The sequence below is a fragment of the Scleropages formosus genome, chromosome 12, assembly GCF_900964775.1.
Source record: "Scleropages formosus chromosome 12, fSclFor1.1, whole genome shotgun sequence".
Classification (NCBI taxonomy): Eukaryota; Metazoa; Chordata; class Actinopteri; order Osteoglossiformes; family Osteoglossidae; genus Scleropages; species Scleropages formosus.
Window position 1 is genome coordinate 29,594,287 of NC_041817.1, and position 27,540 is coordinate 29,621,826.

Below are 27,540 nucleotides of genomic sequence, written 5' to 3' on the forward strand. Positions count from 1 at the left end.
ATTAAGTGAAGACAATCTGAAAAAGGAAACTAGTCTTAACTAGTATCAAGCTGAGTGTTTAAATGTAGACAGAAGAGGAGATTAAAATAAACTGGGTACCACAGGTCAAAACAAGTACAACTGCATTCCATATGGTCTCAACAATGTCCCGAGAAAATTTGTCCACAGCTGCGAACCTCATCCTCCATCCTGACTCTTCTCTAGGTGTCCCGGGCCTCCTGCTCAATCACAGCCTCCTCTTCTTCGAGGAAAGGTGGTTCTTTGTGAGTCTTCAGCAATTTTCCTCCTGTTAGATGATAACAGGGCCACATGAGGGTCAGGCCTACAGAATTATACAGATGAGAAATTCACAAAAGCATCCCAACACTTACTGCTATGAACCTTCACACACTACCAACAGGGATGAAGGCAGTTGTCTTGTGAACTAACAAGGATGGGGTCTGATAAAATCAGTTTTCACAAGTGACCCTTGACCTTTGTAATGCATTGTGGGATACACCAGTCTGAACCATTTCAAGAAGAGCTTCATCCTTGACTCAGCCCCATCAGGTTCTCAGTAAGCATTGTCTAAAGAAATCCTATCTTAAAACAGTTAGTGTTAGATTCTGGCCACGTTTTATACTCATGACAAACATCATCAGAAAGTCAGGAGGAATCTGGGTATCTGCTAGAAATTGTGCGAAGTCCACTAAAGACAAGTTGAACCCAGTTACAGACTCTGCATTGCCATGATACTGAAACAGCTCAACAATATGAACAGGTTTGACGTGACCCCAGACAGGCTTGTGTTCATTAACACGCTGTGATACTTCTGTCCTTCAAGCAAACATGGCTTTGCGTAGAAACAAGTACATTAAAACGTCACTAATGGTTATGACAGCCATCACACGTGTGTGTGTGGCCCCTGGGATTCCCTCTGAACATCACTAAAAGTTCAATTAGAGCTTCACTGGAGCAGAGCTGGACCTCGAGTGTTTCGCTGTACCATACATCCAGACAATAAGTGGCTTCGGAAAAGTCGGCTGATTTACCAACATGAGAGGTATTGTTCCTTGGCCTCTGACCTAAACTTTAACAGACAGGTTTGTTAATATATGGTTCCACATTATGATGTGTTATCACATCCAAACTTGGACAGAAAATTAAGCAGCATTTACAGAAGACAGAAGTGGCTCTCCAACAGAAAATACAGTAAACACGAGAGGCCCATTCACAGAAAGAGTTCTGCTCAAACAGGACCAGAGTGCGCCTTTCTGTGTCCAAGCAAATGGAGGGGTTGATTGGAAACTGAAGAGTGTCTGAGGAGTACCTTTCATTGCAGGCAGCCTGTAGACTCCCTGTTTTCTCTGTGCACTGGAGAGCTCACCAACCTGGGCCTACAATAGAGAGGAGGGCATGGGAGCGAGACCTAATCAGGATGTCCAGTCACACTAGGAGCACATCAGAAAGAGTCTTTAGTCAAGTGACCAACAGCACTCAGAATGGCCTCCAAAGGAAGACGTTAAGCAGAGGCAGACAGACTTCAGTCTATTAGACACGAGCTCAAGATTCAGTCTTGTGTTGCACAGATTACAGGAGATGCATTCTACTCTCATATGCTACTCTCACACTCTTGCTTTCTCACTCTTTCATTAGCATGAAAATGCAAGTGAGTTTCATACCTGGCCTGGATTGCCAGTTCTTTGCTGAGCTCCAACTTCTGGAAGAAAATTATAAGATTATTGCACGCACACACTGTCTGAAACCGCTTGCCCCAAGTGGGGTCACAGCAAGCTGGAACCTAACCCAACAACACAGGGCACAAGGCTGGAGGGGAGGGGACACACGCAGGACAGGACGCCAGTCCGTCGCAAGGCACCCCAAGTGGGACTCGAACCCCAGACCCACTAGAGAGCAGGACCTGGCAAAACCTGCTGTGCCACCACACACCCCTCAAATTAGATTATTATTATAAATTAAATAAATTATTTTTAAATTTAATAAATTATTACATTTACATTTATTCATTTAACTGACACTTTTCTCCAAAGTGATGTACATCTCCGCAAAAATACAAATTTGTACATTACATTTAAGAGAAAGAGAGACAGTTGCAGAACCTAGTTTGTTACTTTCCACTTCATACACCGATATTCATCGCTCGAGTAGGTGCATAAAACGCAGGATAAATGAATCCTGATAACCTCATCAATTTTTCTTTTAAGATACACAATCAATCACATACAATGCCAGATTAGCGGCTGTATAAAGGCTTTATCTGGTGATGCTCATGAAGTTACGGAGCACGAACATTTACACCATACACGAGCTGGAGAGATCTTCAGCAAAGCGAGTCCAGAAAAGGTGAGTTTTCAGACCCTTCTAGAATGTAGACAGAGTTTCAGCAGTTCTGAGTGAGAGGGGGAAGTCGTTCCACCACAACGGAGCCAGAACCGAGAACCTCCGTGCTCTACTTTTCGTGCGCGGGACCACCGAGAATCACATGTCTGCATCTAAGCATCTCTTTCTCCTAGTGTAATGAGCACATAGTATTTTCTATGAGATGTACGTTGCTTTGGAGAAAAGCGTGTGATAAATGAACACATGTACATGTATCAATCAGGAATAGGCTAAGAGAGAAGGAGAGCCATACATTACATTACTGCATGAATTACAGTAGGTAGAAAAGCTATGAAGTACACCTACTGGCCGTGAAGCAAAGGAAAACAAAACAACTAAAAGGCAAGGGAGAAAAATAAATCTCTGGCAGCCCACCGGTCCTTGGCATTGTGGGTAGAAAGAGGGGTTATGTTTACAGCTAAAAGAAGGGTCACTACACAGCTAGACAGAACTAGGAGACAACAGACTATTAGAGCTGTTTACGACACTCCGCAGTCACTAGAAGGTAAATTCAGGTACGCTGATCTCGCCCATCATTGCATGCAGGCATCAGCTGCCATCGGCACGGAGCGCTCGTGTCGCAGCTCACCTCGTCAGGCTGTGACCGTCACAACCAGGCTGACAGTGTGAAAGGGCCTCACATCATAATGGAGTGTCATCACATTTCAACCACAAGACAAAAGACCCACTGAACTTCGAAACAGGCCTTTCACAGAAGCCAAGGAATTACAAAGAGCCGCTTGTTCCAACAGGAGTTTCGAACGCAGAGAGCTCAGTGTCGCCAGCTGCTGCAAAAAGAGAGCGTAGACTAGGAGCTCCTGTGCTCCTCACGGGCTCAACAAACTCGGAGCACTATGATGGAAAGAGGGAAGCCCAGCAGACACACGAGTCCTGTGTGCCACACAATGTAATGATAAGTGATAAACAATGAGCAAGACCAATAATGAAGATGAGTGTACAGGTGGTCCCCGATTTACAATGGGGTTACGTTCCTCCGAACCCATCATAAGTCAAAAACGCATTTAATACGCCTAATACACACCTGTGCGTCACAGACTGGGGGGTGCGGTTCGCTGTCGCTGCCCAGCATCGCGAGAGAGTATCACTCTGGGTATCGCCATCTCACCATCATAAAGTTGAAAAAAATCGCAAGTCTAACCATTGTAAATCGGGGACCACCTGTACAGGTATTGGCCTGCGTTCCTGAGACAGAGGTGTCAGTGTAGTGGACTTTACCTGTGGAACGTGGGTCAGTGTGAAGCGCCAGTGTCGCTGGTGTGGGTCTCCTCCTTCGGATCTAAGTGCGACAGAGGAGGACGACACAGGAACGCGGGTCACATGTGCATCTCTGTCTGATGTCTCACAACGGAGTGTCACACGTCAGCGACGGAGGAGACGGATCCCGGGTGGGGAAACTTCGCTGCCGCTTGAGGGAGAGGAACTTTGAGGGAAAACTGCAGAGAGCACAGTGACAGCCCCCCATTCCTAAATCGCCCTGCTCGTTTGTCATTATGCGACACTTTTACAGAAAGCAACTGTCTGTCATTACTGATGAATTTGTGCTTGTATGCGACACTTTTATTAGTGTCACGCACTTAGAGCGGGTGGTCTGCACACTAAGGTCCTTACATTAGCGTACTTGTCTGTAAAACTTTAACTACTGTGCTCCTCGCGGCCTTAAAGCCCTGAGGCTTGCGGGACACGGCGAGCACGCAGAGACTCATCTTTTCCCTGCACACTCTCATGCAGACCTTGGACCTGTACGCTCTCTCATCTGTGCACAATGAGTGTTAACAACTGTCCTCATCGAACTGTCTCATAAGGCAGGGCTTTATAGTTACTCAGGTGAGTGGTCCGAGTCCCTGCTGTAGACCACATATGGACCATTGTTGGACCGTCTCCAATCTCTCCTGCTCCTGGGCCCCACCCACCGTACACCATATCCCATGAGCGTCCTACTCACGTGTTCTGCTGCCTGTGGGTCCAGCTGCTTCTGGAGGGGCAGCACAGAGAACTGGATCTTCTTCGGGCTGTTGGGCTCCATAGTGCAAGAGAGATTGCAGGCGGGTCGGAGAGAGCGAGCCAGTGCTTTCTCACTGTGACACGCACGCACGCACGCACACACACACACAGACACACACTCAGACACAAAGAGCTGCATTTCAAAGCGAAGTGCTGCCTGTGCCCTCCTCCACACACACACACACACACACACACACACACCTTCCCCTAACGGAGCTCTGAGCACTAGAATAGCTTTCAAATGTAGGACCAGAACACACACACAAACACATGCATACTTCCATGTACTGGCCGCTTCAAGGACGATGTGCTCAGCGGAGCACCACCAACAAGCTGCACACTTCCCACTCTGCTGTTACAGCTAGGTGGTGTGGTCACATTGCGGTCACAGCACAAGGGTAGCACAGTGCTAGACTGGGACAACATGTCTATGTCCAAATTACACACAGTATTACAGGCTGTTTCCAGATGGCAACATGAACTGAGACACTGGAGGTAAATACTGTATATATTCAGTTTACAAGACAGAAACCAACCTCATAACCCACAAGCCCAGCAGCCAATCTGGTATGAGGAGGAAGAATGCATGTTGAACACAGTGGACACAGTACTGTCATTCATCGCCGGTCAGCAGTCCCACCCACCTCTGCGCTGCCTTGCCCACTCATTCATGTTCACCATCAATGGGAGCTTTTTACATAGTCACATTGCGAAGTGCCCCAAACGCATCAAGAAGACCAACGAGCATCACGGGGAACAGAAGTGTTTTTACACTGTTATTACATCGCAGGACCAAGAGTCTGACACCACTGCACTTATTACACTTGAACAGAGGTATGTGTTCAGGGAGGCAGGGTGGCACAGTGAGTAGCGCTGCTGTCTCACAGCATCCGTAGGGGGGGAAGAGGATGTGGGATCGATCCCTGCTCAGCCCCTTTGGGTTTCTCCCACACTCCAAAGACATGCTGTTCAGGTTCCCCCAAAGTGTGTGAGTGACACAGGGAGTATGTGTGTTCCACTGATATATGGATGAATGACCCATTGTAAGTAGCGTATCTAGCAGTGTAAGTTACCTTGGTGCATAAGGTGTGTGGGCTGATAACACTACATAGAGTTCATTGGAAGGCGCTTTGGAGAAAAGCCTCTGATAAATAAACGTAAATGGGTCAAACACTGCAGTCATGCGATGGTGGAAAAAGGCACAATGGTGCCTCCTGGAGAATGGAAAAGGAATGTGCTGAGACCAATAGCACCATCCTACTGAGCAACAGGAGACAAAGAAGCCACCACAGTGGAGACACTTCAGGCTTTCAGGGAGGTGAAGCCATGATCACAGTGTAGCATCACCCTGTGTGTGTATAAGAGCTGTGAGAGTTATGTTGCTTCTCTTCTGCTGAAAGAGCAAATCACATACCAGGTATGGAGCTGAACAAATGAACACTGACGTCCATGAAACAATACTGCACTCAATGCATCTTCTTTACCTTTTTCATATAGTGTAATGGCCATTCTTTGGACATGATGGCTCCAGTGATGAGCAGAGTGCACTGCTGATTTATTCAAAATATATCTTTATTATGTTTTATACATCTTCCCTAAGGTACCCAAATTACAGCAAATATGACTCAACCAGAATTACTTCAAAGATTTAAAAATGCCCAAGTTTCTCATTAATTAATGACAAGAGATGATCTGAAACATGATGCTAGACAGGTGGACAGACATGAAACAGCAGGGCAGGGCAGGGCAGGTGGACGTGGAGAGGACAGCGCAAATCGTGTGCCCCTTCACTGGAAGACCGTTCTTCACTGGGTCTTGCAACTGTAAAGCCGAGTAAAGGACATTTCCCCCCTCAAGAATAACTCGCAAACCAAAAAGGAGAGGAGAGGGGGAAAAAAAAAAAAAAAAAAACCATCCTGCACTGAGCCCTCAGCTTGTACAACAGCAGTTTCCCCCCATGAATCAGTGCACAGGCAGAAACTGCAGCCCTTTCCTTCCTTCTCACACATCTTCACAAGGACCTGCTTCTACATGTCCCTGGGCTGCGCTCTGAGCAACGTGTGAAGACGAAGACAGAGATACTCAGGAGAGTCAAGGAGACATGGATTCCAGCTGTAAGAGACAAGCAACAGGGTCTGTTTTCAGTGATGCTGCTTTGAAGGTCCAGGGCCAGCTGGAGGCAGGGCGGTGAATGCGCAAGAGGTCCATTGAGGAAGTTGCAGGTTTCAATTTACACTGTTGCTGAATAAATGTATAGAATGAAAAATTGCAAACCATTTAAATAAGAATTATATGACTTGTCACACAAACCCACACTGTTAACCATGATGCCCGTTGCTGTACACCAGTAGTAGGCAGATACGAACGAAAGGTTCCCATACCAAGCTCATGATGTGTCCTTTCTTGCTATCATTGCACATCTTCTTGGAGACACTGCAGACAAGAGCTCATTGACGATCTCCTGGCGCACTTGGACTGTGATGCTCTCCTTGATCTGCGAGAAGCAGCTCAGCGTAAGACTCAGATCAGGAGAACACAAACAAGACAGAATGCCTTCACCACACTGTTTCCAATTGCTGCTGTCCAACGTACATCCACAGTAACCATGGTAACAAGTACCGATGCTGTTCATCACCCACACCCCATCTCCTACCTCCTTGATGAGCATCTCCAGGGTGCCACTGCCTGTTGAATCCCCTCCTACCGCTCCCTGCTCAAGACCGTCCACTGTAGCGGCCAAGGCCAGCGTGCCACCTGCAGGCACGGCCGGACCCGACCGGGGTGGCGGTACAGGAGTCAGGAACATGGAAGCCCGGTAGATTGGGGGCTGTGCTGAAGAGTAGAACCTCTTTGGGGGTGGAGCATGGGTGCATGGTTCCAGGGTCAAACTCAGGTTCCTGGAAGGCCTCAAAGGACTGGTGGACCGAGAAGAAAGGGTGGAGCCAAGGGGTGCATCAGCACTTACCCCACCTTCAAAACCCAGCTCCTCCTTCAGGTGTACTTGCTCTCTAAGGAGCTCAGACACCTGGTGAGAGACACACACACACACACACACACACACACACACAACTGGGTAAGGAGGAAAGACTGCACACCAGGAGGACATCTGAATGAGGACACCACAGGCATCTTACTGTCTCCATTGCATTGACGGCTGATGTGCTGAACAAGCTGTCTGTGCTCTGACACCACTGTAGACTCTGAGAAGAAGAGCACACACACACGCACACACATAAGCAGCCCTACGGAGGGTAGAATGACCAAATACTTAAAGCCAAGGGCTGTGACTTACGTGCACTACAAAAGCATATGGAATTTGGTGTGATTCTAAGGGAACCGGAAAATACTGTATAACTTAGAAATAGTAAAGATAATTCCAATAGTGAGAATTTTTTTATTTTTTTTTTTTTGTTGAAAAAAAGCTAGTTAAAACCTGAAGCCATTACAACTTTCGGCTGATAGTGATTGAATGATTAGAATATTAGCATAAAGTCACTGTCCACACAGGTGCCTCCTTGTGTCCAACACAAGTATTGCAGACACTGACCGCAGGGCGATGGCGGCAGAGGCCTATGTGGTGAGAAGGACGCAGATGTTCATCCAGGGCAAGCAGACGGCCCTCCAACTGCAGCTCCAGCTCCTGCAGCTCCTGCCGGACAGAACTGCGCAGCTGCTGCAGCTGCACCACTTCCTGCCTGCGAGCAAGAGGGGCACTTGGCTCAGGGGTTAGTGACACTAGGCAGTAACCGGCAAAACCACGTGTTCATCACTTTATAGCATGTACGTTTAGTGCTGCCTTGTGTCTGAGGAGGAGTGCATGCCAACTCTGTCCTAACTAACAAGTCACCCATGAGATAAGTCATTAGAAACACCGGTTCCAAGACAGGGCCCATTGGAAGTTTTTGGACTCGGAGACAAGGCTACAGGTCCTAAAAGGCCCTGTTCACTGGACACCCCTAGAGGGGACCCACCTCTCCTCCACGCTGAGGTGCTGGTACACAAAGGCCTGCTGCCTGACCAGATCCACCTCCAACTCAGTCATGTGGCTGCGGAAAGCAGAGAGGGCCCTCCTAGTGGCCTGCAGCTCCTGGACGTTGAGCTGTTGGGGTTACAGAGGAAGGACAGAGGGAGGGAACCGTACGCCATCGACAGAGACTTGAGTAAACAAAGAGGGCTAGCCAGGCGGTCGGGCCCCTCGTTCCTCCAGCGTCCATGAGTGGTGGGCCCAAGTGAAAGTTATTCAGCTGAGAGGAACCAGAGTCAGCTTTGCTCCAAACACAACCAATGCCAGTGGACACCAACCACAGATAATGGCACATACCTGAGTCATGGACATCGGTGGCCTCTGGACACTGGCCTCCTCCAAGCCTAACTGGAGGCAACCGTTGGAAAGAAAATGTGATCAGTCAGCAGCAAGAATCATGAGAAAACACACCAATCAGCAGCCAGCACTGTTGGCAAACGCTCAGCAGCTCAGAAAATATACGTCAGCAGCTAGCATTCTCAGGAAACTCACCAATCAGCAGCCAGTATTCCTATAAACACCCCAATTACTTCCCAGCATTCATTTACATTTACTCATTTAGCAGATACTTTTGTCCAAAGTGACATACATCTCAGTAAAAATACAATCTGTACATTACATCACGTCTTCTCTCTTAACCAGCTTGGGATCAAAGGTGCAGCACTAAGATGGTTTGAGTCCTACCTCTCTGACAGATCCTATCAAGTGGTCTGGCAGAGCTCTCATTCTTCTCCTCTGTCTCTCTCAACTGGTGTTCCCTAGGGCTCAGTATTGGGTCCTCTTCTTTTCTTGATCTACACCACCTCCCTCGATCAGGTCATAGCCTCCCATCGATTCAAATTCCACTGCTATGCTGATGATACCCTGCTCTTCCTCTCCTTTCCACCTGGTGCGTCAGACATCTCCGCACGCATTGCTGCCTGCCTATTGGACATCTCTTCATGGATGTATGATCACCACCTCCAACTCAACCTCTCTAAAACAGAGGTTCTTTACTTCCCAGCTGGCCTGTCGTCCTGTCACGACCTGTCGATCAAACTGGACAACTCACTTATTTCGCCTAGCTCCTTCGCTAAGAGTCTGGGAGTAACGATTGATCCGAGTCCGTCATTCTCTCAACATATCGAAGCCACAACCCGGTCCTGCAGATACATCCTGCATAATATTCATAGGATCCATCCCTACCTCACAACTGACTCCGCCCAACTACTTGTCCAGGCCATGGTGACATCCCGTCTGGATACTGCAACTCTCTGCTGTGTGGCCTTCCTGCTACTGCCATCAAACCTCTACAGCTGATACAGAACGCTGCTGCTGCACGAGTTGTGTTTGACATGTCAAAGCAGTCCCATGTATCTCCTCTACTCATTTCTCTGCACTGGCTTCCTATAGCTGCCCGAATCAAATTCAAAACCATAGTTACTGTGCACAAATGCATCAAAAGAACTGCTCCCAGCTATTTACAAGACTTAATCAACCGCTCCACCCCAGCCAGGCCCCTTCGCTTGTCTACTTCTGCTTGCTTGGTGGTCCTGCGCATAAAATGTAAAGCATGCAGGTTCTCGCTTCTGGGTCCGTTGTGGTGGAATGACCTTCCCTTGTCACTCAGAACTGCGGAAACTCTGTCTATATTCAAGAAGGGTCTGAAAACTCACCTATTCCAGATCCCCTTCTCCCAAGATCTCTCCAGCTCATTTATGGTGTAACTGTTCACGCATTGTAATTCCATAAGCATCCCCAGATACAACCTTTATTCAGCCACTACTCTGGCATTGTACTTGTTTGTGTATTTAAGTAAGTAAAAAAAAAAAAAAAAAATTGATGGGAGGGTATCGGGATTTGTCTATGTCTATGTATTTTATAGAACTACTCGATCAATGACCCTCAGTGCAGCAAGTAGTAGGTAATGAACTAGGTTTGCTTGAGACTTTCATGCCTGCAGTTATGTCTTCTTCCCTTAATGTAATGCATAAATTGTACTTTTGCTGAGATGTATGGCGCTTTGGACAAAAGTGTCTGCTAAATGAATAAATGTAAATGTACATTAGGAGAAAGAGACATGGCTGCAGACATGCGACTTAAGCAAACCTAGTTTGTTACCTTCCACTTGATGCACCGATGTTTATCGCTCGACTAGGTATATTAAACGCAGGATAGATGAATCCTGATAAAAAAAAATTGATGAGGTTAATATGATACACAAACAATCACATACAATGCCAGAGTAGTGGCTATATAAAGACTTATCTGCAGATGCTCGTGAAGTTATGGTGCGTGAACATTTACATCATACATGAGCTGGAGAGATCTTGGGCGAAGTGAGTCGGGAAAAGGTGAGTTTTCAGACCCTTCTTAAACGTAGACAGAGTTTCAGCAGTTCTGAGTGAGAGGGGGAGGTCGTTCCACTACAATGGAGCCAGAACAGTGAGCCTCTGTGCTTTACCTTTCGTGCGCGGGACCACCAAGTAAGCAGAAGTAGAAGAGCGAAGGGGTCTGGCTGGGGTGTAGAGGATGATCAAGTCTTGTAGATATATGAGAGCAGTTCAATTGATGCTTTTGTAGACAATCAGGTTCTTCAGTTTGATCCAGGCAGCTATAGGAAGCCAGTGCAAAAAAAAAAAAAAAAAAAACGAGTAGAGGAGATACGTGCGAACGCTTCGGCAAGTCAAACATAACTTGTACCATGGTACTCTATCAGCTGTAGAGGTTTGATGGCAGTAGCAGGAATGCCACACAGCAGAGAGTTGCAGTATCCAGATGGGATGTCACCATGGCCTGGACAAGTAGTTTGGCAGAGTCAGTTGTGAGGTGAGGACGGATCCTGCGGATGTCATGCAGGATGTATCTGCAGGTCCGGGTTGTGGCTTCGATGTGTTGAGAGAAGGACAGACTTGAGTCAATTGTCACTCTTAGCTGAAGAGTCAGTAAAATGAGTGAGTTGTCCAGTTTGATCGATAGATCGTGACAGGAGGACAGGCCAGCTGGGAGGTGAAGAATCTGTTTTGGAGAGGTTGAGTTGGAGGTGGTGATCAGATATCCATGCAGAGGTATCTGACAAACAGGCAGCAATGCATGTGGAAATGTCTGATGCTCCAGGTGGAAAGGAGAGGAAGAGCTGGATATCATCAGCATAGCAGTGGAATTTGAATCCATGGGAGGCTATGACCTGATCGAGGGAGGACGTGTAGATCGAGAAGAGGACCCAGTACTGAGCCCTGCAGGACACCGGTTGAGAGAAGCAGGGGAGAAGAACGAGAGCTCCGCCAGACCACTTGATAGGATCTGCCAGATAGATAGGACTTAAACCATCTTAGTGCCGCTCCTTTCCTCCCAAGCTGACTAAGAAGAGAGTAGAATCTGGTGGGTGACTGAATCCTCAGGAAATCCACCAATCAGCAGCCAATATTCTCAAAAAACACACCGGCTGCCACACCAACAGCCAGGCCCGTCTGTTACTGGAGGCAGTGTATGGGGGGGATTTAGTGCTTTAGCTATTCTATTGAATTTTTCTTCTCTTCAACAGCTACTTTTATCCAGTTCCTTAAGCACTACACCACCTACTGTCCAGTTGGCAATGGCTCTGATGCTGAGAGCAGTGGGGCACTGTGAGAGGAGTCCACAAGCTCCCAGACATCATGCACAGGTATCATATTAACATGAGTCTACGGGCTTGGCAGGATCATAGGAAGAAGTGAGGTAGTGAATTTACCACCAGTGCTGCTCCATTTCTTGGATACCAGAGTGAATCTGATGATGTTCCTGCACTTTAAACCCAGGCTACAGGTATGATTCATCATCTCTCTGGGTCACAATCTCAGTTCTTCAACTACAGCACCACCTGCTGGGCTGACAGTATTAAAGCTAAACAGGCTCTGAGATACCGGTGTGGCACCCATAGGAGGTGGAGGTGCATCCCAAAACCACAACCGAAACTTTCCACAGTGTGACATGCACAAGTGTTTTGCATTGCAACAGGAAAGATATCAGCATCACGTGATGACACAAGGAGCCCTCTCACGAGGCCGGCTTGAAGAAAGTGGCCTAGTGATGTTGGCATGACCCCGCCGCTCACCACACATGCTTACCTGGGACAGGTGCTGCACTGAGGCCCGGATCTCTTGCAGGATCTCCTGCAGCTGCAGCTCAGTGCTGCGCCGTGAGGTGGAGTCTTCCCAGAGGTGGGGGCCAGAAAGTGGAACATTCTGGACATGGCTCCAAGGACAGCTGGAGGGAACGCTGTGGAGGTTACTGCAAGAGGAGCTGCAGGGGGCGCCGTGCAGGTTATCGCAGGGGGGGTTGAATGGGGCACTCTGAAGATTACTGCAGGAGAAGCTGTAGGGGACACTGTGGAGACTGCTGCTGTGGGGGGTGCGTTGTTGGTTGTTGACATAGGGGGTGCCGTGCTGGCTGTTATGTGCAGCAATTTGCTGGGCTGGGAGCGCGTTGAGGCTGATGTGAAGTGGATACTGTTTGGGTTGGGTGGAGCTGTGGCAGTTACAGACCGAGCTGCTGGGGGCGCTGTGCGCTTGCAAGTTTGGCACACTGAAGGAACTCCAATCTCGCATGTGCTCGCCTGGCACTCGCTGGGACCACTCTGGAGGGCTGCTCTGTAGTGAGGAGGCAGAACAGCTCAGGTAGGGAGGCAAATGCAGAGGGTGGGCAGGCCGTCTCTCGGGAAGGTACCGCCCTTCCTGCATCATGACACTTGGGCCGCTCTCCGGAGCAGCGGGGCGGTTAACGAGGAGGACAGAACGGCACGATGTTCGCTCTTCTTCCTCTCCTTCCTGTTCTCCACTGACGGATGAGGCTTCCTCGTCCTCAGGGGTGTAGCGGTACGAGAAGGAGGGTGGGGTACAGCAGCGGGTGGTGCCTGGACGGAGCTGGATGCGGACGGAGGAAACCACACAGGTGGGACCCAGGAGGGAGGTGGGCAAGGAATGTGACCTCTGGAGTGGAAACCTCTGCCGTCGCCCCTGCACAAGAAGGTCCTGGGGCTTCAGCCACACCCTCCTGCCCCGCTGGAGCCCCGGCTGAGAAATGGTAACTGCACGTGCAGGGATGGGCTCGGTGGGCACCTCCTCAAACCCGGAGTCTTGCATCACAGCAGGACCACAAACTGGGTCAGAACTGAGCTCCTTGGGAGGGGAGGAGTCAGCTGTGGAACCACGCTCTGCAATAGGCCCCAACTCATCGGTATGGGAGGAGTCACCTGTAGAACCAGGCTCTGCGATAGGTCCAGAGTCTTGACCCTCAGCAGGGTCTACTGTCTGGTTGGGGTTGAAGGTAATAACCTGTTCCATGCTCCAGTGGGTATTACTACTCCCTGAGAAAGCCTCCTGATACAGGGGGAGGGAGTCTCCTAGAAGGGACACAGTCAGAATGTCCTCGTCCCCCAGTCCTGGAAAGGTGGTGTGATGCAGAGCCAGGGCTGATGCTTCACCCACCGTGGCGGATGTCACCGTGGCATCGCTGTCATAGCTGTCGGCGCTGTCCTGGACCTGCAGGAACAGGGAAGCACAGATGGTTACCGGTAGAAGGACGACTGCTCCCGCGGCAATCGGCACTCAACCCGACAACAGACAGGACCCCTCGCTATTCGAAGACATCCTTGCATGAGCTCTTCTGCACCTAGAAGTGATTTTCATATGTACATATCACCACTTTCTCGCACTGCTGAGGTAAGCTGGCTGTCACACCTGTGTCATGTGGCTCAGCAAACGCGACGGGCAGCCTGCAGTCAGGGCAGCACACGGCACTAGGGCTGAACAGGAAGGAACGTGCCACGGACTGTTGAGCTGGATAAGGAGCCAAATCCACTTAGATGCACAAGAGGAGGAGTTTTACGCGAAACCACACAGGCTTCCACGGGCACTAACGGCAGCGATACGAAAACATGCTGGCAACATTGGAAAAGGGAGTGTAAACAAACAGTTTTTCAACTGAACAACAACCATTTTATTTGTAACAATTAACAAAATGTTAATAAGCCACACTTCTCTCTATATATCCACTGGTTTGATTTGTAAAAGTCTCAGGTGCAACTGTAACAAATTCTATTTGTCTAGTACTCCAAATAAGACTTGAATATTTTGATTAATATTCTGATTAACTCCTTAAAAAATAGGACTAATTCACAATGACGGAAAATAAACACTCCCACGGAATGCCAGTTGCTAACAGATTCATCCCATAAACCTGTGCAATTTTCCTCATCTTGTTACTGAATATTGACTTCTGAACACAAGACGCGAATTGTAAACATTGAGGAAGTGAGTTAAACTAATGCTCCTGTTCCGTTTCGGTGCTCTTTACTGCCATCTATTGGTTCGGACGTTAAACGCAAGTTACATTCACTTTAGTACAGACAGAAATTGTAGAAAACAAGAGTGAAGAAAATGACCGAACGAATGCATATTAATGAAACTTAATGAATGAATAATCTCCGAGAGACTCGTGTCATCGTAACCACCTCGCTCACTGTTCACAACTGAGTAATGTTGGTTAATCCTGGTTCCAAGGCTGACATCTATTTGGAAACAATGTCCTTTAGCGTAACTCTTATGCAACTGCCACCATAGCAGACAAATGGAGCTGTTGTCAGTGGTGATCCGTGTCGGTTACAGCGAAGGACAAACGCGGTGCAGGACACTCATTCCTCCCGCTCTGCATCACTTGGTCTCCCAGGGTTGCTGAGCACTCGGCCTTTCTTATCTCTCCCTGTAGGGTACAAGATCACCGCGTCCGCCACAGTTGCTGAGATCTCGATCAGGTCTGCCGTTGGAGCGACCCATTGTGTGGGGCACAGGGAGACCCTGTGTCCTACGGCGTGGAGACAAAGTAGCAGATGCACGGTGTACGGAGAGCATCCCGGCACGACCCCGGCAAAATCGCTGCAGTCGCCAGCTTCAGAAGGCGTGCCAAGGTCTTGTGTGTCACGAGCAATGGGCGGTCAACATGCTACCTTCAGGGGGCTGGCGAGGCCGTCGGCAGGGGGGTCCTCTGCAAATCCGCTGCTGTCTGAGTGCTGGCTGGCCATCCTCTGCAAGTCTGCTGCAGGAGGGACAGCAGGCGGCAAATGTGAGCAGATGAGACATTGCCTGGCTCTCAGGGCACAGAGACATACTCCCCTCTACAAGAGATGTGCTTCGCAAGCCCTGAGCCCACATGGAAGTGGGCTGGATCCTCACACTGAACACTGTAAAAGTGCTGCACTGGGTCTTTAACAGCAGCCTGTTGGGACAAACCTGACGGGTGGTGGGCTTTTTGCCCATGTTCCACTCATCTGCAAGTGAGGCTTCATATGCCTCTGGAGCTCCGTCCACACACAGATGACACCAGTCCTCAAGGACGGCACCTGCGTCGCTTGCATCAGAGCTCATCTATGGGGTTCCCTGGTTTCACTGTGCCACAAAGACCAGCATTTGATGCGCTTTTACCATCACGGCATTGGAACTGACCTCCTGCTTTACACACATCTATGATTTTGCCCTGCCCTGATGGTCCTGGAGGAACACGGTTTTGTTTCACTATATACTGTTGCAGCTGCATATGGTGGAAATGACGATATAGCCACTTTGACCTTGAAAAGTGAAACTCGGGAGTGAAAGGGTGCGCATGGTGATGGAGGAGTGGAGCACATGTAGACTCAGGGACAGCTTCTGTCCACAGGCCGTAAGGCTATTGAACACCCAGAAGCCAGTGACCCCTCCTGACGTGTATGTTTCAGTATATTTCGTATATGATGCTCTCACTTATGTTTAATGTCTCTTTACTGCCGTTGCACTTGCTGTCTGTGTATTTATTGACTGGTCTGTATTTATAACTTTCATCATCTGCAGAAGACAAGTAAGAATTTCACTGCGCCAAGTACATCTGTGCTGCATATACATGGCCAACTTGACTCGTGTGCCTCACTCATAGCCTGCGTGCAAACGGCAAGAGGTTCTCGCCGGTTAAAGGTGTCTCTGGACTCGACCACCTGCCCGTTAATGAACCCAGCAGAAGGTCGACCCCAGACTCACCGCCGGGGGCCTTCGCAGCGCCTCCTGGCAGCAGCAGTGCTTCACCCTCGAGGCTCTGCACCTAGAAGAGATGCTCCGATTACCCTCATGTGTGCATTAACATGAAGAGGAGAGTCTAGAGGCATGACCCCTGTGAAGGCTCCGCCCCCTGAAAAAGGCACCGCCTACTGTGAGCCTCTGACCCACTGAAGCACAAATGGAGCTTTTCATGCTGCGTGAAGCTGGAAAACCAGAGAAGTGCCACCTGAGCTGAGCGCTAACATCAGTCCCAGAGCGTGAAGCGCTACCTCTGTGGGCGGTACCTCTTCCATCTCGAATGAGTCGCACTTCTGCGGGAGCATGTGGGCCAACCGCACCCTGGCCAGAGCAGTGGATGGCAGTCTGTCGGGCTCCCTGCCCTGCTCCTCCTCCGTCTCCATAGCAACCCTGCTGGGGAGGGCCTCCTCCGTCACAGTGGCCAGAGAGGGCGGGTGCCTCTGCTCTTGGGCAGAGCTGCTCCTTATAGGCAGGGTTGGGGCCACCTGAGCCTGGCTTCCCTCCTCTGCCGGGTTCTGCAAACTGAGCCTCGTGAGGCTCTTCTTCAGCAACTTGGCCGCGTTCAGGGCCGAGTTGTTCCTCCTCAACGGCGGCGGCTCTCTGGACTCTGTGGATCCCCCTCCGCCAATTTGCTGCACGGGAGCCCCCGACACCTGGGAGTAGAGGACGCTGAAGGCGTTCGCCACTGTGGTCAGAACCTCGATCTGCCGGAAGCGGCCTGCGTGCAGAGGGAAGGGCAAAGGGAGAATACCTGGTTTGGCCTCTGAGGAGTAATGATACATGATAGCAGGATGATGATAATTGACCCCACTCAGGATTCCAGAAGCTGTGACATGTAAAAATGCTTTTTTGCAACTCAACTGAGCAACTCAGCAGTAGAGAATCACACAGAGCTAGAAAGAAACACTCTGTACACCACACTGACTCTGTAGATGGGGTACAAACAACCTGGGTGCTGAGTACCCGCAGGGCAGGTGGAAAGGCGTGGCAACCTGAGTGGGAAGCTCCGCCTCCACTGTCCCTCAGCAGCACCAGAACTCTGCACTTTAGCACCAGCACATCCCAAAGACACTTCTGCTAATGCCACGCTGGCTACTGTATCCCCGTACGGTATCCGACTCAGGAGGGCGGTCTGGGGGTGGAGCTGAAATCATAAGGAGGCGGCTCTTACTGGTCAGGGCATAGCTAGGGTTTTCTAGCTCCATGCGCTTCAGCTGGGCTCCCAGATACACCTTCATGTCAATTCCCTTGGCATTGGAGGCGGAGCTGAAGAAGCGAGCCGGTACTTTAGAGGCAATGTCGGGCTCCTCGATGCCGAAGCCAAGGTTGTAGAGGACTTCTTCGGGGTCCTCCTCGTACAGGTCCAGGAGCTCAGAGATGCTGGGAAGACAAGGACCGAAACCAGAAAAATCAGAAAAGTGAGCATCATCTTAGCAGCACATAGACTCACCATGTTACTTACCCCTACAGTACTTTACTTGGTTTCATACTGTGTCCAGCATGTTTTTCACAGATCATTACTGTTGGGGCCAATAGAAGCAACATGAGAATCACCTTGTCAGCTTACGCATAGCGCCCCCTGCTGCCACTCACCTGGACACCGTGGTGTTGCTCCTTCCAGACCCGGTGGAGTTCATGCTTGAGGCCCTTTGTTGAAACTGACTCCTTTTCTCCTTGGCCAGGCCACCAAAGCTGCTATGGATACAAACACAGTCAGAAAGGTCACCAACGGCCTGTGGGGGGCGCTGCCGATGGGACGTCACTCACCACGGTGACAGAGTCGCAGTTCCGCTGGCCTGCAGGTAGTTGGCTGGGGACAGAGTAGAGAAGAGCGGGTGAGAACAGTTCTGCCCTTTGGACCAGAGTGGAGTGACTCAGGAGACAGGGCCCACCGCAGCAAAGCGGCGTCGTGGTTAAGGATCCGAGAGAAACACGACTGCTGTCTGGGGGGAGTCACTGGTGCTGGCAAACAGCTTGTGAGGAGAGATTAGCAGAGCCATGCAGGTCACCTTGAGGAAGGGCGTCTAGCTGAGTCAAATGATTAAAAAGTGTGTCAAGTATGTGAGCGGGTCTGGATATGGCCCGAGAAGCTTCCAGAAGCCCTGAGGAACATGTGGATCCCGCTCTGTGAAATATGACAGCGCGGGAGGCAGTGACTCTGAGGGTCTCGGGAAGGAAACAATCTGGTTGAGGGAGAACATTCCCCATGGGCCACGAGGACTCCATTCGCAGCAAAGGGTGCGAGGATTCGGATTCCGGAAGGGCACAGCAGAGGAACTCACCCTCGGCTCCCAGTGATAGATCATCCTCAAAGCTGCACCCGTTTCTCGCCGTTCCTGTTGGGCCACAAGCAGCACATGAATTCTGGGTTCAGCTGAGTTATGGATGAATTATGAAAGAATACAAAGTGTAAAGACAGCAGGAGGAGCAAAGGCGCCCAGGAGCCCCTGACCGTAGCACCGCTACTGACCGACCACAGCAGAGTGGCTGAGCACCAACAGGGAATGCGATTCCTATTCTGTGCCTGAGACCAGAAACTCTCCAGAGAGAGAGAGAGGCGAGAGGGTGGCAAGTCCTGGTTGCCTGTGTCCATGTGGGACTGAGAACTACAGAGTTCACCGTGGGTAACGCGCGGTGTGTGTGCGTGCATGGAGAGCAGCAGAGACACTGACGCTCACACTCACCTCTGGGCAGACCCTGGTTCGACTCATCTAGAGATGATCCCAGGGGAGTCCTGTTAGATTATACACAAGTGATGAACTTTGACCTGTGCCACACTGGTGGCTCCACCTGACACGACCACACACACACACACACAACTGCAGCTCCTCAGAACACACACACACACACACACACACGTTTACATGTGATCACACCATCAGGAACATGGAGATTTCCTCCACTGCAGCTTAACCCTGAAAATGAGCACGTGGCACAGTAGCGGAATCCAGCTCACGTCCTTCTCCGTCTCCCGGGAAATGGCTCCGACGGCTCTGACTGGTGGCTCGCAGCAGTCGCCGTGCATCTTCCCTGGCATTGCAGTCTCTTGGGCCCCGACAGGAGCGACAGAGTCCGAACCACTTCCCTCCCTCCTCCGACAGCCACAGCGCAAAAGGTTCAGGTCAGCCAGACCCCCCGGGTTCGACTGAGCAAACAGTCGTTCCAGCGTTTCTGCTGCACCTTTAAGCAGCCCGGCGAGCAAAAGGATCAGCAAACAGCCCAGTGGCAGGAGAGATGTGCCTCGCAGAGCACAGAACAGGAGTGTGAAACGGTACTGGCACACAACACAGAGGCGGAGGAAAACATGCTCGGTACGGCATGGTACGGCTCCGCACTGAACTGCGCTTACACTCACTGAAAAATGAACACCCTTAAAAAGTCTGAGGAAAGTCCAAATCGACAGAACTACCTGAACCCAGTCTCTGTGAGACAAGTGGACACAAGTCTGTTCAGTCAGAACGCAAAAACACACACACACACACACACACACACACACACACACACACACACACACACGTGGCCAGGCCTCATACCTGCACTCTTGCAGCCAGGTGGCGATCTTACTTGGGATCCGCCCTGAAGAGAAACAACATTTCACTTTGAATGCAGGGGGCCGTTTCACACCAGTTATTCATACACCAGAACACGCTGTGATCAACGCTTTAAGAGCGCGATGGCAGGCGAACTTGCGCGCGCGCACGCACACACACACACACACAGACACACACACGTGCCTGTACCCATCTCCTCTGCAAGGGGAGTTTTCCCCTCTGTGGCCCCCCCATCCTGGACTTCCCCCTGGGAGTGGGACACCTGGCAGGAGTCGCGGCTGTGAGCCCAGGCCCTCCTCCTTGCATCAGCACATTGCCACGAGTGCATGGGGACCCCCGTGGGCACAGCTTCCCTCTCCATGGAGGGTCCTGCGCTGTTAGGGACACCTGGAGATGGGCAGAAACTCTGGGTCATGTGACAGCAGCTGCGACAACTCACCAACACACACGCAGACACGCACATGCTGAAACCCTTAATAATTCATCTCCTCTCTGAATGGAGTGTGGGGGTCAGAATAATCAACAAATGTCCTTTGGTTACGTGCAGAAGGGAGTCAAACCCCACCGCCACGTGGCAGAACAGACCAGGGTGGGGTCACAGAGTAAAGACGGAAAGACCCCAACGACCCCCCTGTGAGGGCCCCATTACTCCGGTGACACCAAAGCACAGCAGCACAACATCACAACATCATCCCATGTTGTCCCGGTAAAGACAGACAGACAGACAAACAAAACAAACAGACACACAGCTGACAGCTCCAGTGCCTCAGTCTTCCGTTCCAGTGAGTTACCATGTTCACGCAGCCAAAGAGCAGGAAACGTCTGTTTAGTTCAAAGATTAAAATACGGTGCCAAGAAGTTTCCTGTTCGGGATGTCGGCACATTTCTCAAACATCCGAGTCATCGCTGAAGGTCGACTCATCGCTTGACCACACAGTTGCCATGGTCCGGGAAGGATATTTTTACACTTTTCCTCTGTGCAAAATAATCTTCATGTCCATGCAGGAGTGCAGCTCATTTAGAAACACGAGGATTTGACCAACAGTGTAGAAACATGGCATCCAAGTGTCCCAGAGGAGAGGAGCAGACAATTCTATGGAGACACACTTAGTTTGGACAAAATTACCGCACAATTCATCGAGTTTACAGTTTATTTATTCGTTTTAATAGCATTCTCGTCACTAATTTCATCGATATTTTTGGAAATTTCCGATTTTAGTGAACATGGGCTATTATGTTTGCTGACTGAATGCACACACACACACACACACCCCCACCCAAACAGGAGTGTGAGACTGCCTCGATTCACGTCTTTTCCACAGTGTTTACAGCTCCTGCCCGATGTCCCCAAGCGTTCGCAATGAATGAGAATGTGAGAAATGCTGCACACTTTTCTTGTATAAAATGGTAAATGACCAGTACTGAAACAGCAGATGGTGGAAATAACATATTTGGATGCTTGTTTTATTCTGATTGCCGATTGTCATTTTGCAACTTTGAACTGATGAATAAAAGGAATTAGAGAGACTTCTGATCCCAACCGTATTCCTTGAAACAGCATACATAATACGAACAGAGAGCACAGAGATGAAGCAAGCTAGGTCATTTTGCCAAAAATGACCAGAGGATTAATAACTGTGCTGCCTTCACTGCCAGTCCTCACAAGAGCTTCAGCCCATCCTGTCACACGTGGACCGTCCAGCGGATGTGCAGCAGCAACAGGTTCCCCACCATGTGAGGAGCGTACAGAACTCTTTCCTGTTAAAACACAGCACAGCTGCTCTCCTCTCCATTTCACACAGCCAGAATGAAGGGGGGGGGGAGTGCTCCACGGGTCACTGTCCTCTCCCCACAACCCAGGCGTTTAGACCACAGCACCTTCTCCACACTTCTAGAATAAGCTGTGACTCAAACGTCAAATGGGTCTCCTTCATTTTTCATTCGTTCCTTCCCTACAACTAGAGCTCTTACACCACAGCAGGACCCGACTGCACCCTGTAAACACCTTTTTGTGGGAAGCAAAAACACCTTAACCATGGTGCCACCTGCAGCCTGTGGTGAGAATAAGCACAAATGTTGTGTCATTGCAACTGAGAGCTGATGTCTCCTGGTGTAACTGGTGGTAACTTGCAGAGGAACAGACTGCATTGCAGCCAGCGAGCAAATTCTGGCACAACTCAACCCCAAAACACACTGTTTAGTGGGAAATGAGACAACTGGAGGAGTTCTTGGGAAGCACAGCCACACGCTGCCAACACATGCACCGAGGTCATGCACGGTTACACACACAAATCTCCTCCAGCTGTTCACCGCAGCCTGTGCTTCCACACCTGCACTGACTTGTCTTCTACAAGGAAGCGTTCCGGTTTGGGCCGGTGCACCACGAATATGGAACACGTACGCTCGCCGCGCTCCACCATCACCCAAAGCCACACTCGCTGCTTATCAGTGCATCGATAAAACGAAGGTGGAACCAAAACATGCAAATGGGTTGTGGAAAGTACGCTGGGGCTGGAGTACGGAGCCTGTGGGACAGGGAAGCGAGAGGAGAACCACACCTCAGCACGGTTCGGCTGGCAGAAGAGCTGAGAGATCCTAAGCCGTATAGTGAAGCAGAATGTGGTACAGCATGGGACAGTATATTATAGCAGAATAGAATACAGTGCAATATAAGAGTACATACAGCACAGTACGGTACAGTAAAGCTCATAGAACAGAGTACGGAACAGTACAGAAGAGCATAGTATGACATTGTAGGGAATGGTAAACCAGAGTACAGAACAGGGGCACAGAGTACATTACACTATAGTACTGTAAAGCATAATACCACTTTGTATGGCACTGCACAGTATGGTACAGCAGAATACAGAAGGGTGAGCTGGTGGTGTGATGGATAAAATCGCTGCCTTTGGACCCAAAGGGTGCAGGTTTGAAACCTACCTCTGGCTAGTACTCTTGAGCAAGGTACTTGCCCTAAATTGCTGTAGTAAAATTACCCAGCCGTATAAATGGGTAAATAATTGTAAGTCGCTTGGAGAAAAGTGTCAGCTAAATGAGTAAACATGCTTTAGAGTAGAAGACGGTCTGGGACAAGAGTAAGAAAGAGCAGGGTATGGTAAAGTAAGGTACAGAGAGCAGGCCATGCGAGTGGAGCTGGACTGACACGGACAGGATGTACAGCGGCTCATCAGCCTCCATAAACAGACTCTTTTGAGATGATCCTCAACCCCTGACCTCTCATCTTAGTTCCCACGTCCTGTAGCCCCCCCCATGAGCCCCCATGTCTAAATACACTATTTAAGCCATGAAACCCTGATTGAAAGTTAATCAATTAGTGCTATAAAGCAAAACTACAACAATCGAGAACTTCGAGGTGGAGCTGCAGTCGGCAGGGTCCCCAGGACTGAGGACAAGCAGTCTGTGAACATGTCCACCAGCAGCCTGGACCACGTGTGAAGATCTGAACGTTCACAGGCTGCCACTGGGGGTGGCGGAGGGACTCTAGTGCCTTAACCACACAAACTGCTGGTGTCTAGGAGATTCTGTTCACTAAAATATCAGGGTCTAAGTAAAAGTAAAGGGAACGTAAACCATTACCTGTATAGCAGAGCTCTGTGTGTGTGTGCGTGCGTCTGCACACATTCACCTTTTACCCCATGGTGTGTATGCCTAATATACGTATGATATACATAAATATTTGTATATTTTCCCTATAGGCAGGCCTTATGTTTATTACACACCTTCACTCTCTCGGAGGTGCGTTTAACTTCCTTGTGTGTGCGATACATATAGTTCACGTGTGTGTGTGTCCCTGTTACTGTATTCCTGTGCAGGGGAGGTGTGTATCCTAATTCCCAGCACAGAACCGTTCTTTCCCCTGGCCACAAGGTTCAGGCTGCTCCTTTCCTGCTCTTTGTCTCCTGCTGCTCTTGGAGTTCCGGCACATTCTGTATCAGTGGAGGGGCCTGGGTGGGGGTGGGGTGTTTGCTTGGGTGTTGCACAAGGACAAACAAACCATGGTACAGCAGAGTGTGGGTGTCACGTCACGTTTGTAGCACAGTGTAGAGAAGGATCGGCAAAGTCCTCCGACTGCCCGGCGACATCCATCCATCATCTCTCAACGGGTCCAGCTACTCAACATGCAGTGGCTATTGCCATCTCCCCGCGTTGGGCATGAAGCCCAGTCCTACCTTGTCCAAGATTGCCAATCAATCTCAGTTTTCACCGTTAGCAATAGAAACATGATTTGCACTATTTCACACCACAAACAAGCTGTGACTCTGCTATGACGAACGCCTGTGTTAAAGACCTGTGTGACCAGCAGCTAAAGGACCTCAAACAGGTCGAAGGCCCCCGAAGCACATGCCTCTGCCATGGAGTAATCATTAGCCAGAGCAGGTGGCAACAATGCTGGGGAGGACAGGGGTCAGTTCTGGGACACAGAACTGATAAAGTGATGAGTCAGAGGCGGTCCAACGAGAGGAGTCCCGAGGACAACGTGGCGCTCAATCAAACCACAGTGTGAAACATCACAAACGCACTAGTTCTTGTTCTCCTTCACAGTGAGAGGACTGAGAATGGCCTCCTTGTGAAGACCGTTGATGCTCTTCAGCAGCTCCACAGGCCCAGAAGTGCAGAGAAACCCAGTCCAAAAAACTGTTCTTTGTATGGCTCTTTCGATGGGCCGTGTTGCTCTGCGGCTCTCTACGAGTTCTCTGTGGTGCGCCGTTGTCTGACTCGTTGTCTAAGCAGAGCAAACACTATCATGTGAATGTCCTAAGAGGGACAGGAGTCCTCATCCATCACACAACAGTGACCCTGTCCCCATAGTGGATATTTCACCCCATCAGACCTCCACCGCACCATGGCTCCCAGATGTCACCGATGCCCACGACCTGCTCGCTCCACGTGTCCGAGATTCTCTTCGCAGGACGGGAGAAGTGACTCCCAGACAACATGAGGCACTGTACGATAAACAGTATTCATGGGGGTGGCGCATCCAATCGAGGGTCGTCCCCATTGTCAAGCAACCTGCCTGTTCGTAAAGAATGCCCAGCTGTGCGGACAGTTCGATATCAGACACTGCAGAAAACTGAACTCTGAAGGCTGGAAAACGTGACACCTAGAACAAACTCAGGCATCACACACCACCACCAACACACAACTGAACTCAGGCGTCACACACCATTAGTGCTGAAACTGAAGAATCATTTCAGATATAATAATGTATGCATGTGTAATGTATAACTGTAATGTTATATAATGTCATTATAACGACAAAAATAATGTTTTCCCCATAAAGTGGCTGCCATCCATTCTACTGTTGTGTATTCTTTCATTTCGCAATTAAACGTACTTCTTTGTTCTGTATTTTGGGTTCAAAACTGAGCTAAATCCCGGAAGCCACAGAAGAAATAAATACTTTAATACATCCTGTTCCAGCTATAAAAGAGAAAACATAGAATTAACTGAAAGTCCCTGTAGGTCTCTGAACACCAGTGGCAAAGCGATAACCACAAGTTTGTTTTTTCTTAATCATTCTGAAATCCAGCAAGCTCACTACTGTAACGATCATTCTGAAGGTGGAAACAATGTTTGTGAGTTTGACCACAAAACACACCCAAGCAATCAGGACACAACGTTCACACCTGTATGATGTCAAAGAAAGGCACACGAAGGACAAATCCAACGGCTGCTGTTTGTTCAAGACACGGCTGACCTACATTTCACCACGGTCACTGGATAGACAGTGAACACGAGTGTGTGTCACTGAGCTCCGAGGTGCCCACCATGAAAAACGTGTGTGTATAAGCGAGCTATCTCCCAGCAGGTTCATCCACCTGTTGGGCACTTTCAAACTGGACACTCGCTCATTTCACCTGTTCATCTGTTAAGAGTCTGGGAGCAACAATGGGCTCCAGTCTCCTCTTCTCTCAGCACACCGATGCCACAACCTGGTCCTGCAGACTCTTCCTGCAAAACAACTGCAGGATCCGCCCTCATCTCACAGCACACTCTAAACAGCTCCTCTTCTGGGCCATGCTGATGTCCCCCCCTGGACTACTGCATCTCCCTCCCAGCTGGTCTCCGTAATCAGACTCAGACTGTGCGCGATGAGCTCCCCGTGTCCCTCAGGACTGCTGATAATTCCTCCCCCTCCACACTGAGGAAGGGTTTTGAACTCATCTCTTTGAGAGCCACTTCCCTCCTGATCTCCTGACAGCTCCATCAATGAGTCCAACACCAACTGCTGTGATAATCTATGTATTTGCTGTTTGAATGTCACTTCTATAGGGGCTACTGGAGGGATGTGAACCAGCGACATGTTGGTGTCACACACACAGGCTGTGTGTCCACAGTCCTGTGTGTGTCTAAAGCGGTTTGTCTTCCGGTGATGTGCTTTGTTCACTCCAAGTTGTGAGGCACTGCAGAGAAAAGCTAAATCAGTAAATAAGGGCAAGATGCCCATCAGGGGTGTTGTTGCATGAAATCTCCACGGGACAGACACTGCAGTCAGTGGTGCTGCAGGGAACTTCTGGGAAGTGTCTGCGCGCGCACGCACGCACGCACGCACAGTCAACATGACAAGTGTCAAACTGTCATCAAAGAATATGGAAATCTGCACTGTATCATTTCCTCGAATCCATAGTACAGTTCCTACCCACACAGTCACTGGAGCTCAGAGTGCACACCCTCACACACAAACAGAGAAACACACACGGAGCTCTGTGCCAGTGACACGTACAACCAGAAACAGCATTAGAACCTTTAGCAGCACAGAGGTCACTTCCTCTCATCCACACATGGACTGCTGGGGATCTCTGGGGCTGGCATCTCTCCACTTCACATCCTTCCTCCCAGTCGAAGCCAGGTATGTGACACAAACTCATGTATATCAGGTGGCACATGGCAGGGGCTTCCAGGAAGTCTCTCCGGGATGATGCAGGTTCATAGGTACATCAGAACTTAGCCTCATACATACCTCACACCTGTCTGAAACCCTGATGAGGTAGTATTTCAGCAGGTGTGTGGTACACAGTGACAGAAAAATCACCCTCAGGCTCGCCTGAAGGTGGGGACCCCCAGCCAGCACTGCCAATCCGGACCAGGAGGCACGCACGGCACGCACAGTGAGCTGCATGACACAATTAAATTTAAAGTATGTGTTTGCCGTACAACATTCATTCAGAGAAGAACAAAGAGCCAAATGTAGAGAGTCCCGTTTATAACACATGAAGCCCAAAACCCCGGAGAGAAGCCAGGCAGGAGGATGACTGCACAGGATGACTGCGCTCCACCACTCCTAGAGAACAGCAGAGAGGAGGGATGACTGCTCTTCTGTATGGATTTCAACTCACTGTGTGAAGTTGACAAATTCACGCTCCGGAAACTCGCTCCTGTCCACCGATGACCAAGATGATCATGATGATGCTGCAGCTTCTGCCCCTCAACTCCGCTCGGTTCCACCGGGCTCTGCAGCCGCCGGAGCGCCGCGACTCTCCGCGAT

General features: G+C 49.8%; 2 protein-coding genes across 6 annotated transcripts; both read right to left on the bottom strand.

Annotated features, from left to right (window-relative positions):
* Positions 1–4,497, bottom strand: LOC108929340 (protein phosphatase 1 regulatory subunit 1C-like). The gene is made up of 5 exons (XM_018743789.1): positions 4,343–4,497; positions 3,616–3,676; positions 1,662–1,699; positions 1,310–1,376; positions 1–286 (listed from the first exon to the last, which is right to left on the bottom strand). Exons 1-5 carry the CDS (start codon positions 4,421–4,423, stop codon positions 201–203), a joined length of 333 nt encoding a protein of 110 aa, XP_018599305.1. The 5' UTR covers positions 4,424–4,497; the 3' UTR covers positions 1–200.
* Positions 4,498–5,977: 1,480 nt separating this feature from the next.
* On the bottom strand, positions 5,978–27,540 carry LOC108930262 (protein ITPRID2-like). Of its 5 annotated transcripts, none has more exons than XM_018745460.2 (19): positions 27,392–27,540; positions 20,223–20,420; positions 20,016–20,058; positions 19,167–19,216; positions 18,765–18,818; positions 18,250–18,292; positions 18,076–18,177; positions 17,654–17,862; positions 16,734–17,200; positions 16,447–16,507; positions 15,387–15,475; positions 12,511–13,923; positions 8,723–8,773; positions 8,373–8,500; positions 7,949–8,096; positions 7,536–7,601; positions 7,055–7,426; positions 6,783–6,895; positions 5,978–6,513 (listed from the first exon to the last, which is right to left on the bottom strand). In XM_018745460.2, exons 2-18 carry the CDS (start codon positions 20,392–20,394, stop codon positions 6,788–6,790), a joined length of 3,576 nt encoding a protein of 1,191 aa, XP_018600976.1. In that variant the 5' UTR covers positions 20,395–20,420; positions 27,392–27,540; the 3' UTR covers positions 5,978–6,513; positions 6,783–6,787. The 5 variants fall into 5 exon arrangements, with proteins under 5 accessions (XP_018600976.1, XP_018600959.1, XP_018600984.1 ...); XM_018745443.2 differs by having other exon boundaries at positions 18,076–18,174; positions 20,217–20,420; XM_018745468.2 differs by having other exon boundaries at positions 16,749–17,200; positions 20,217–20,420.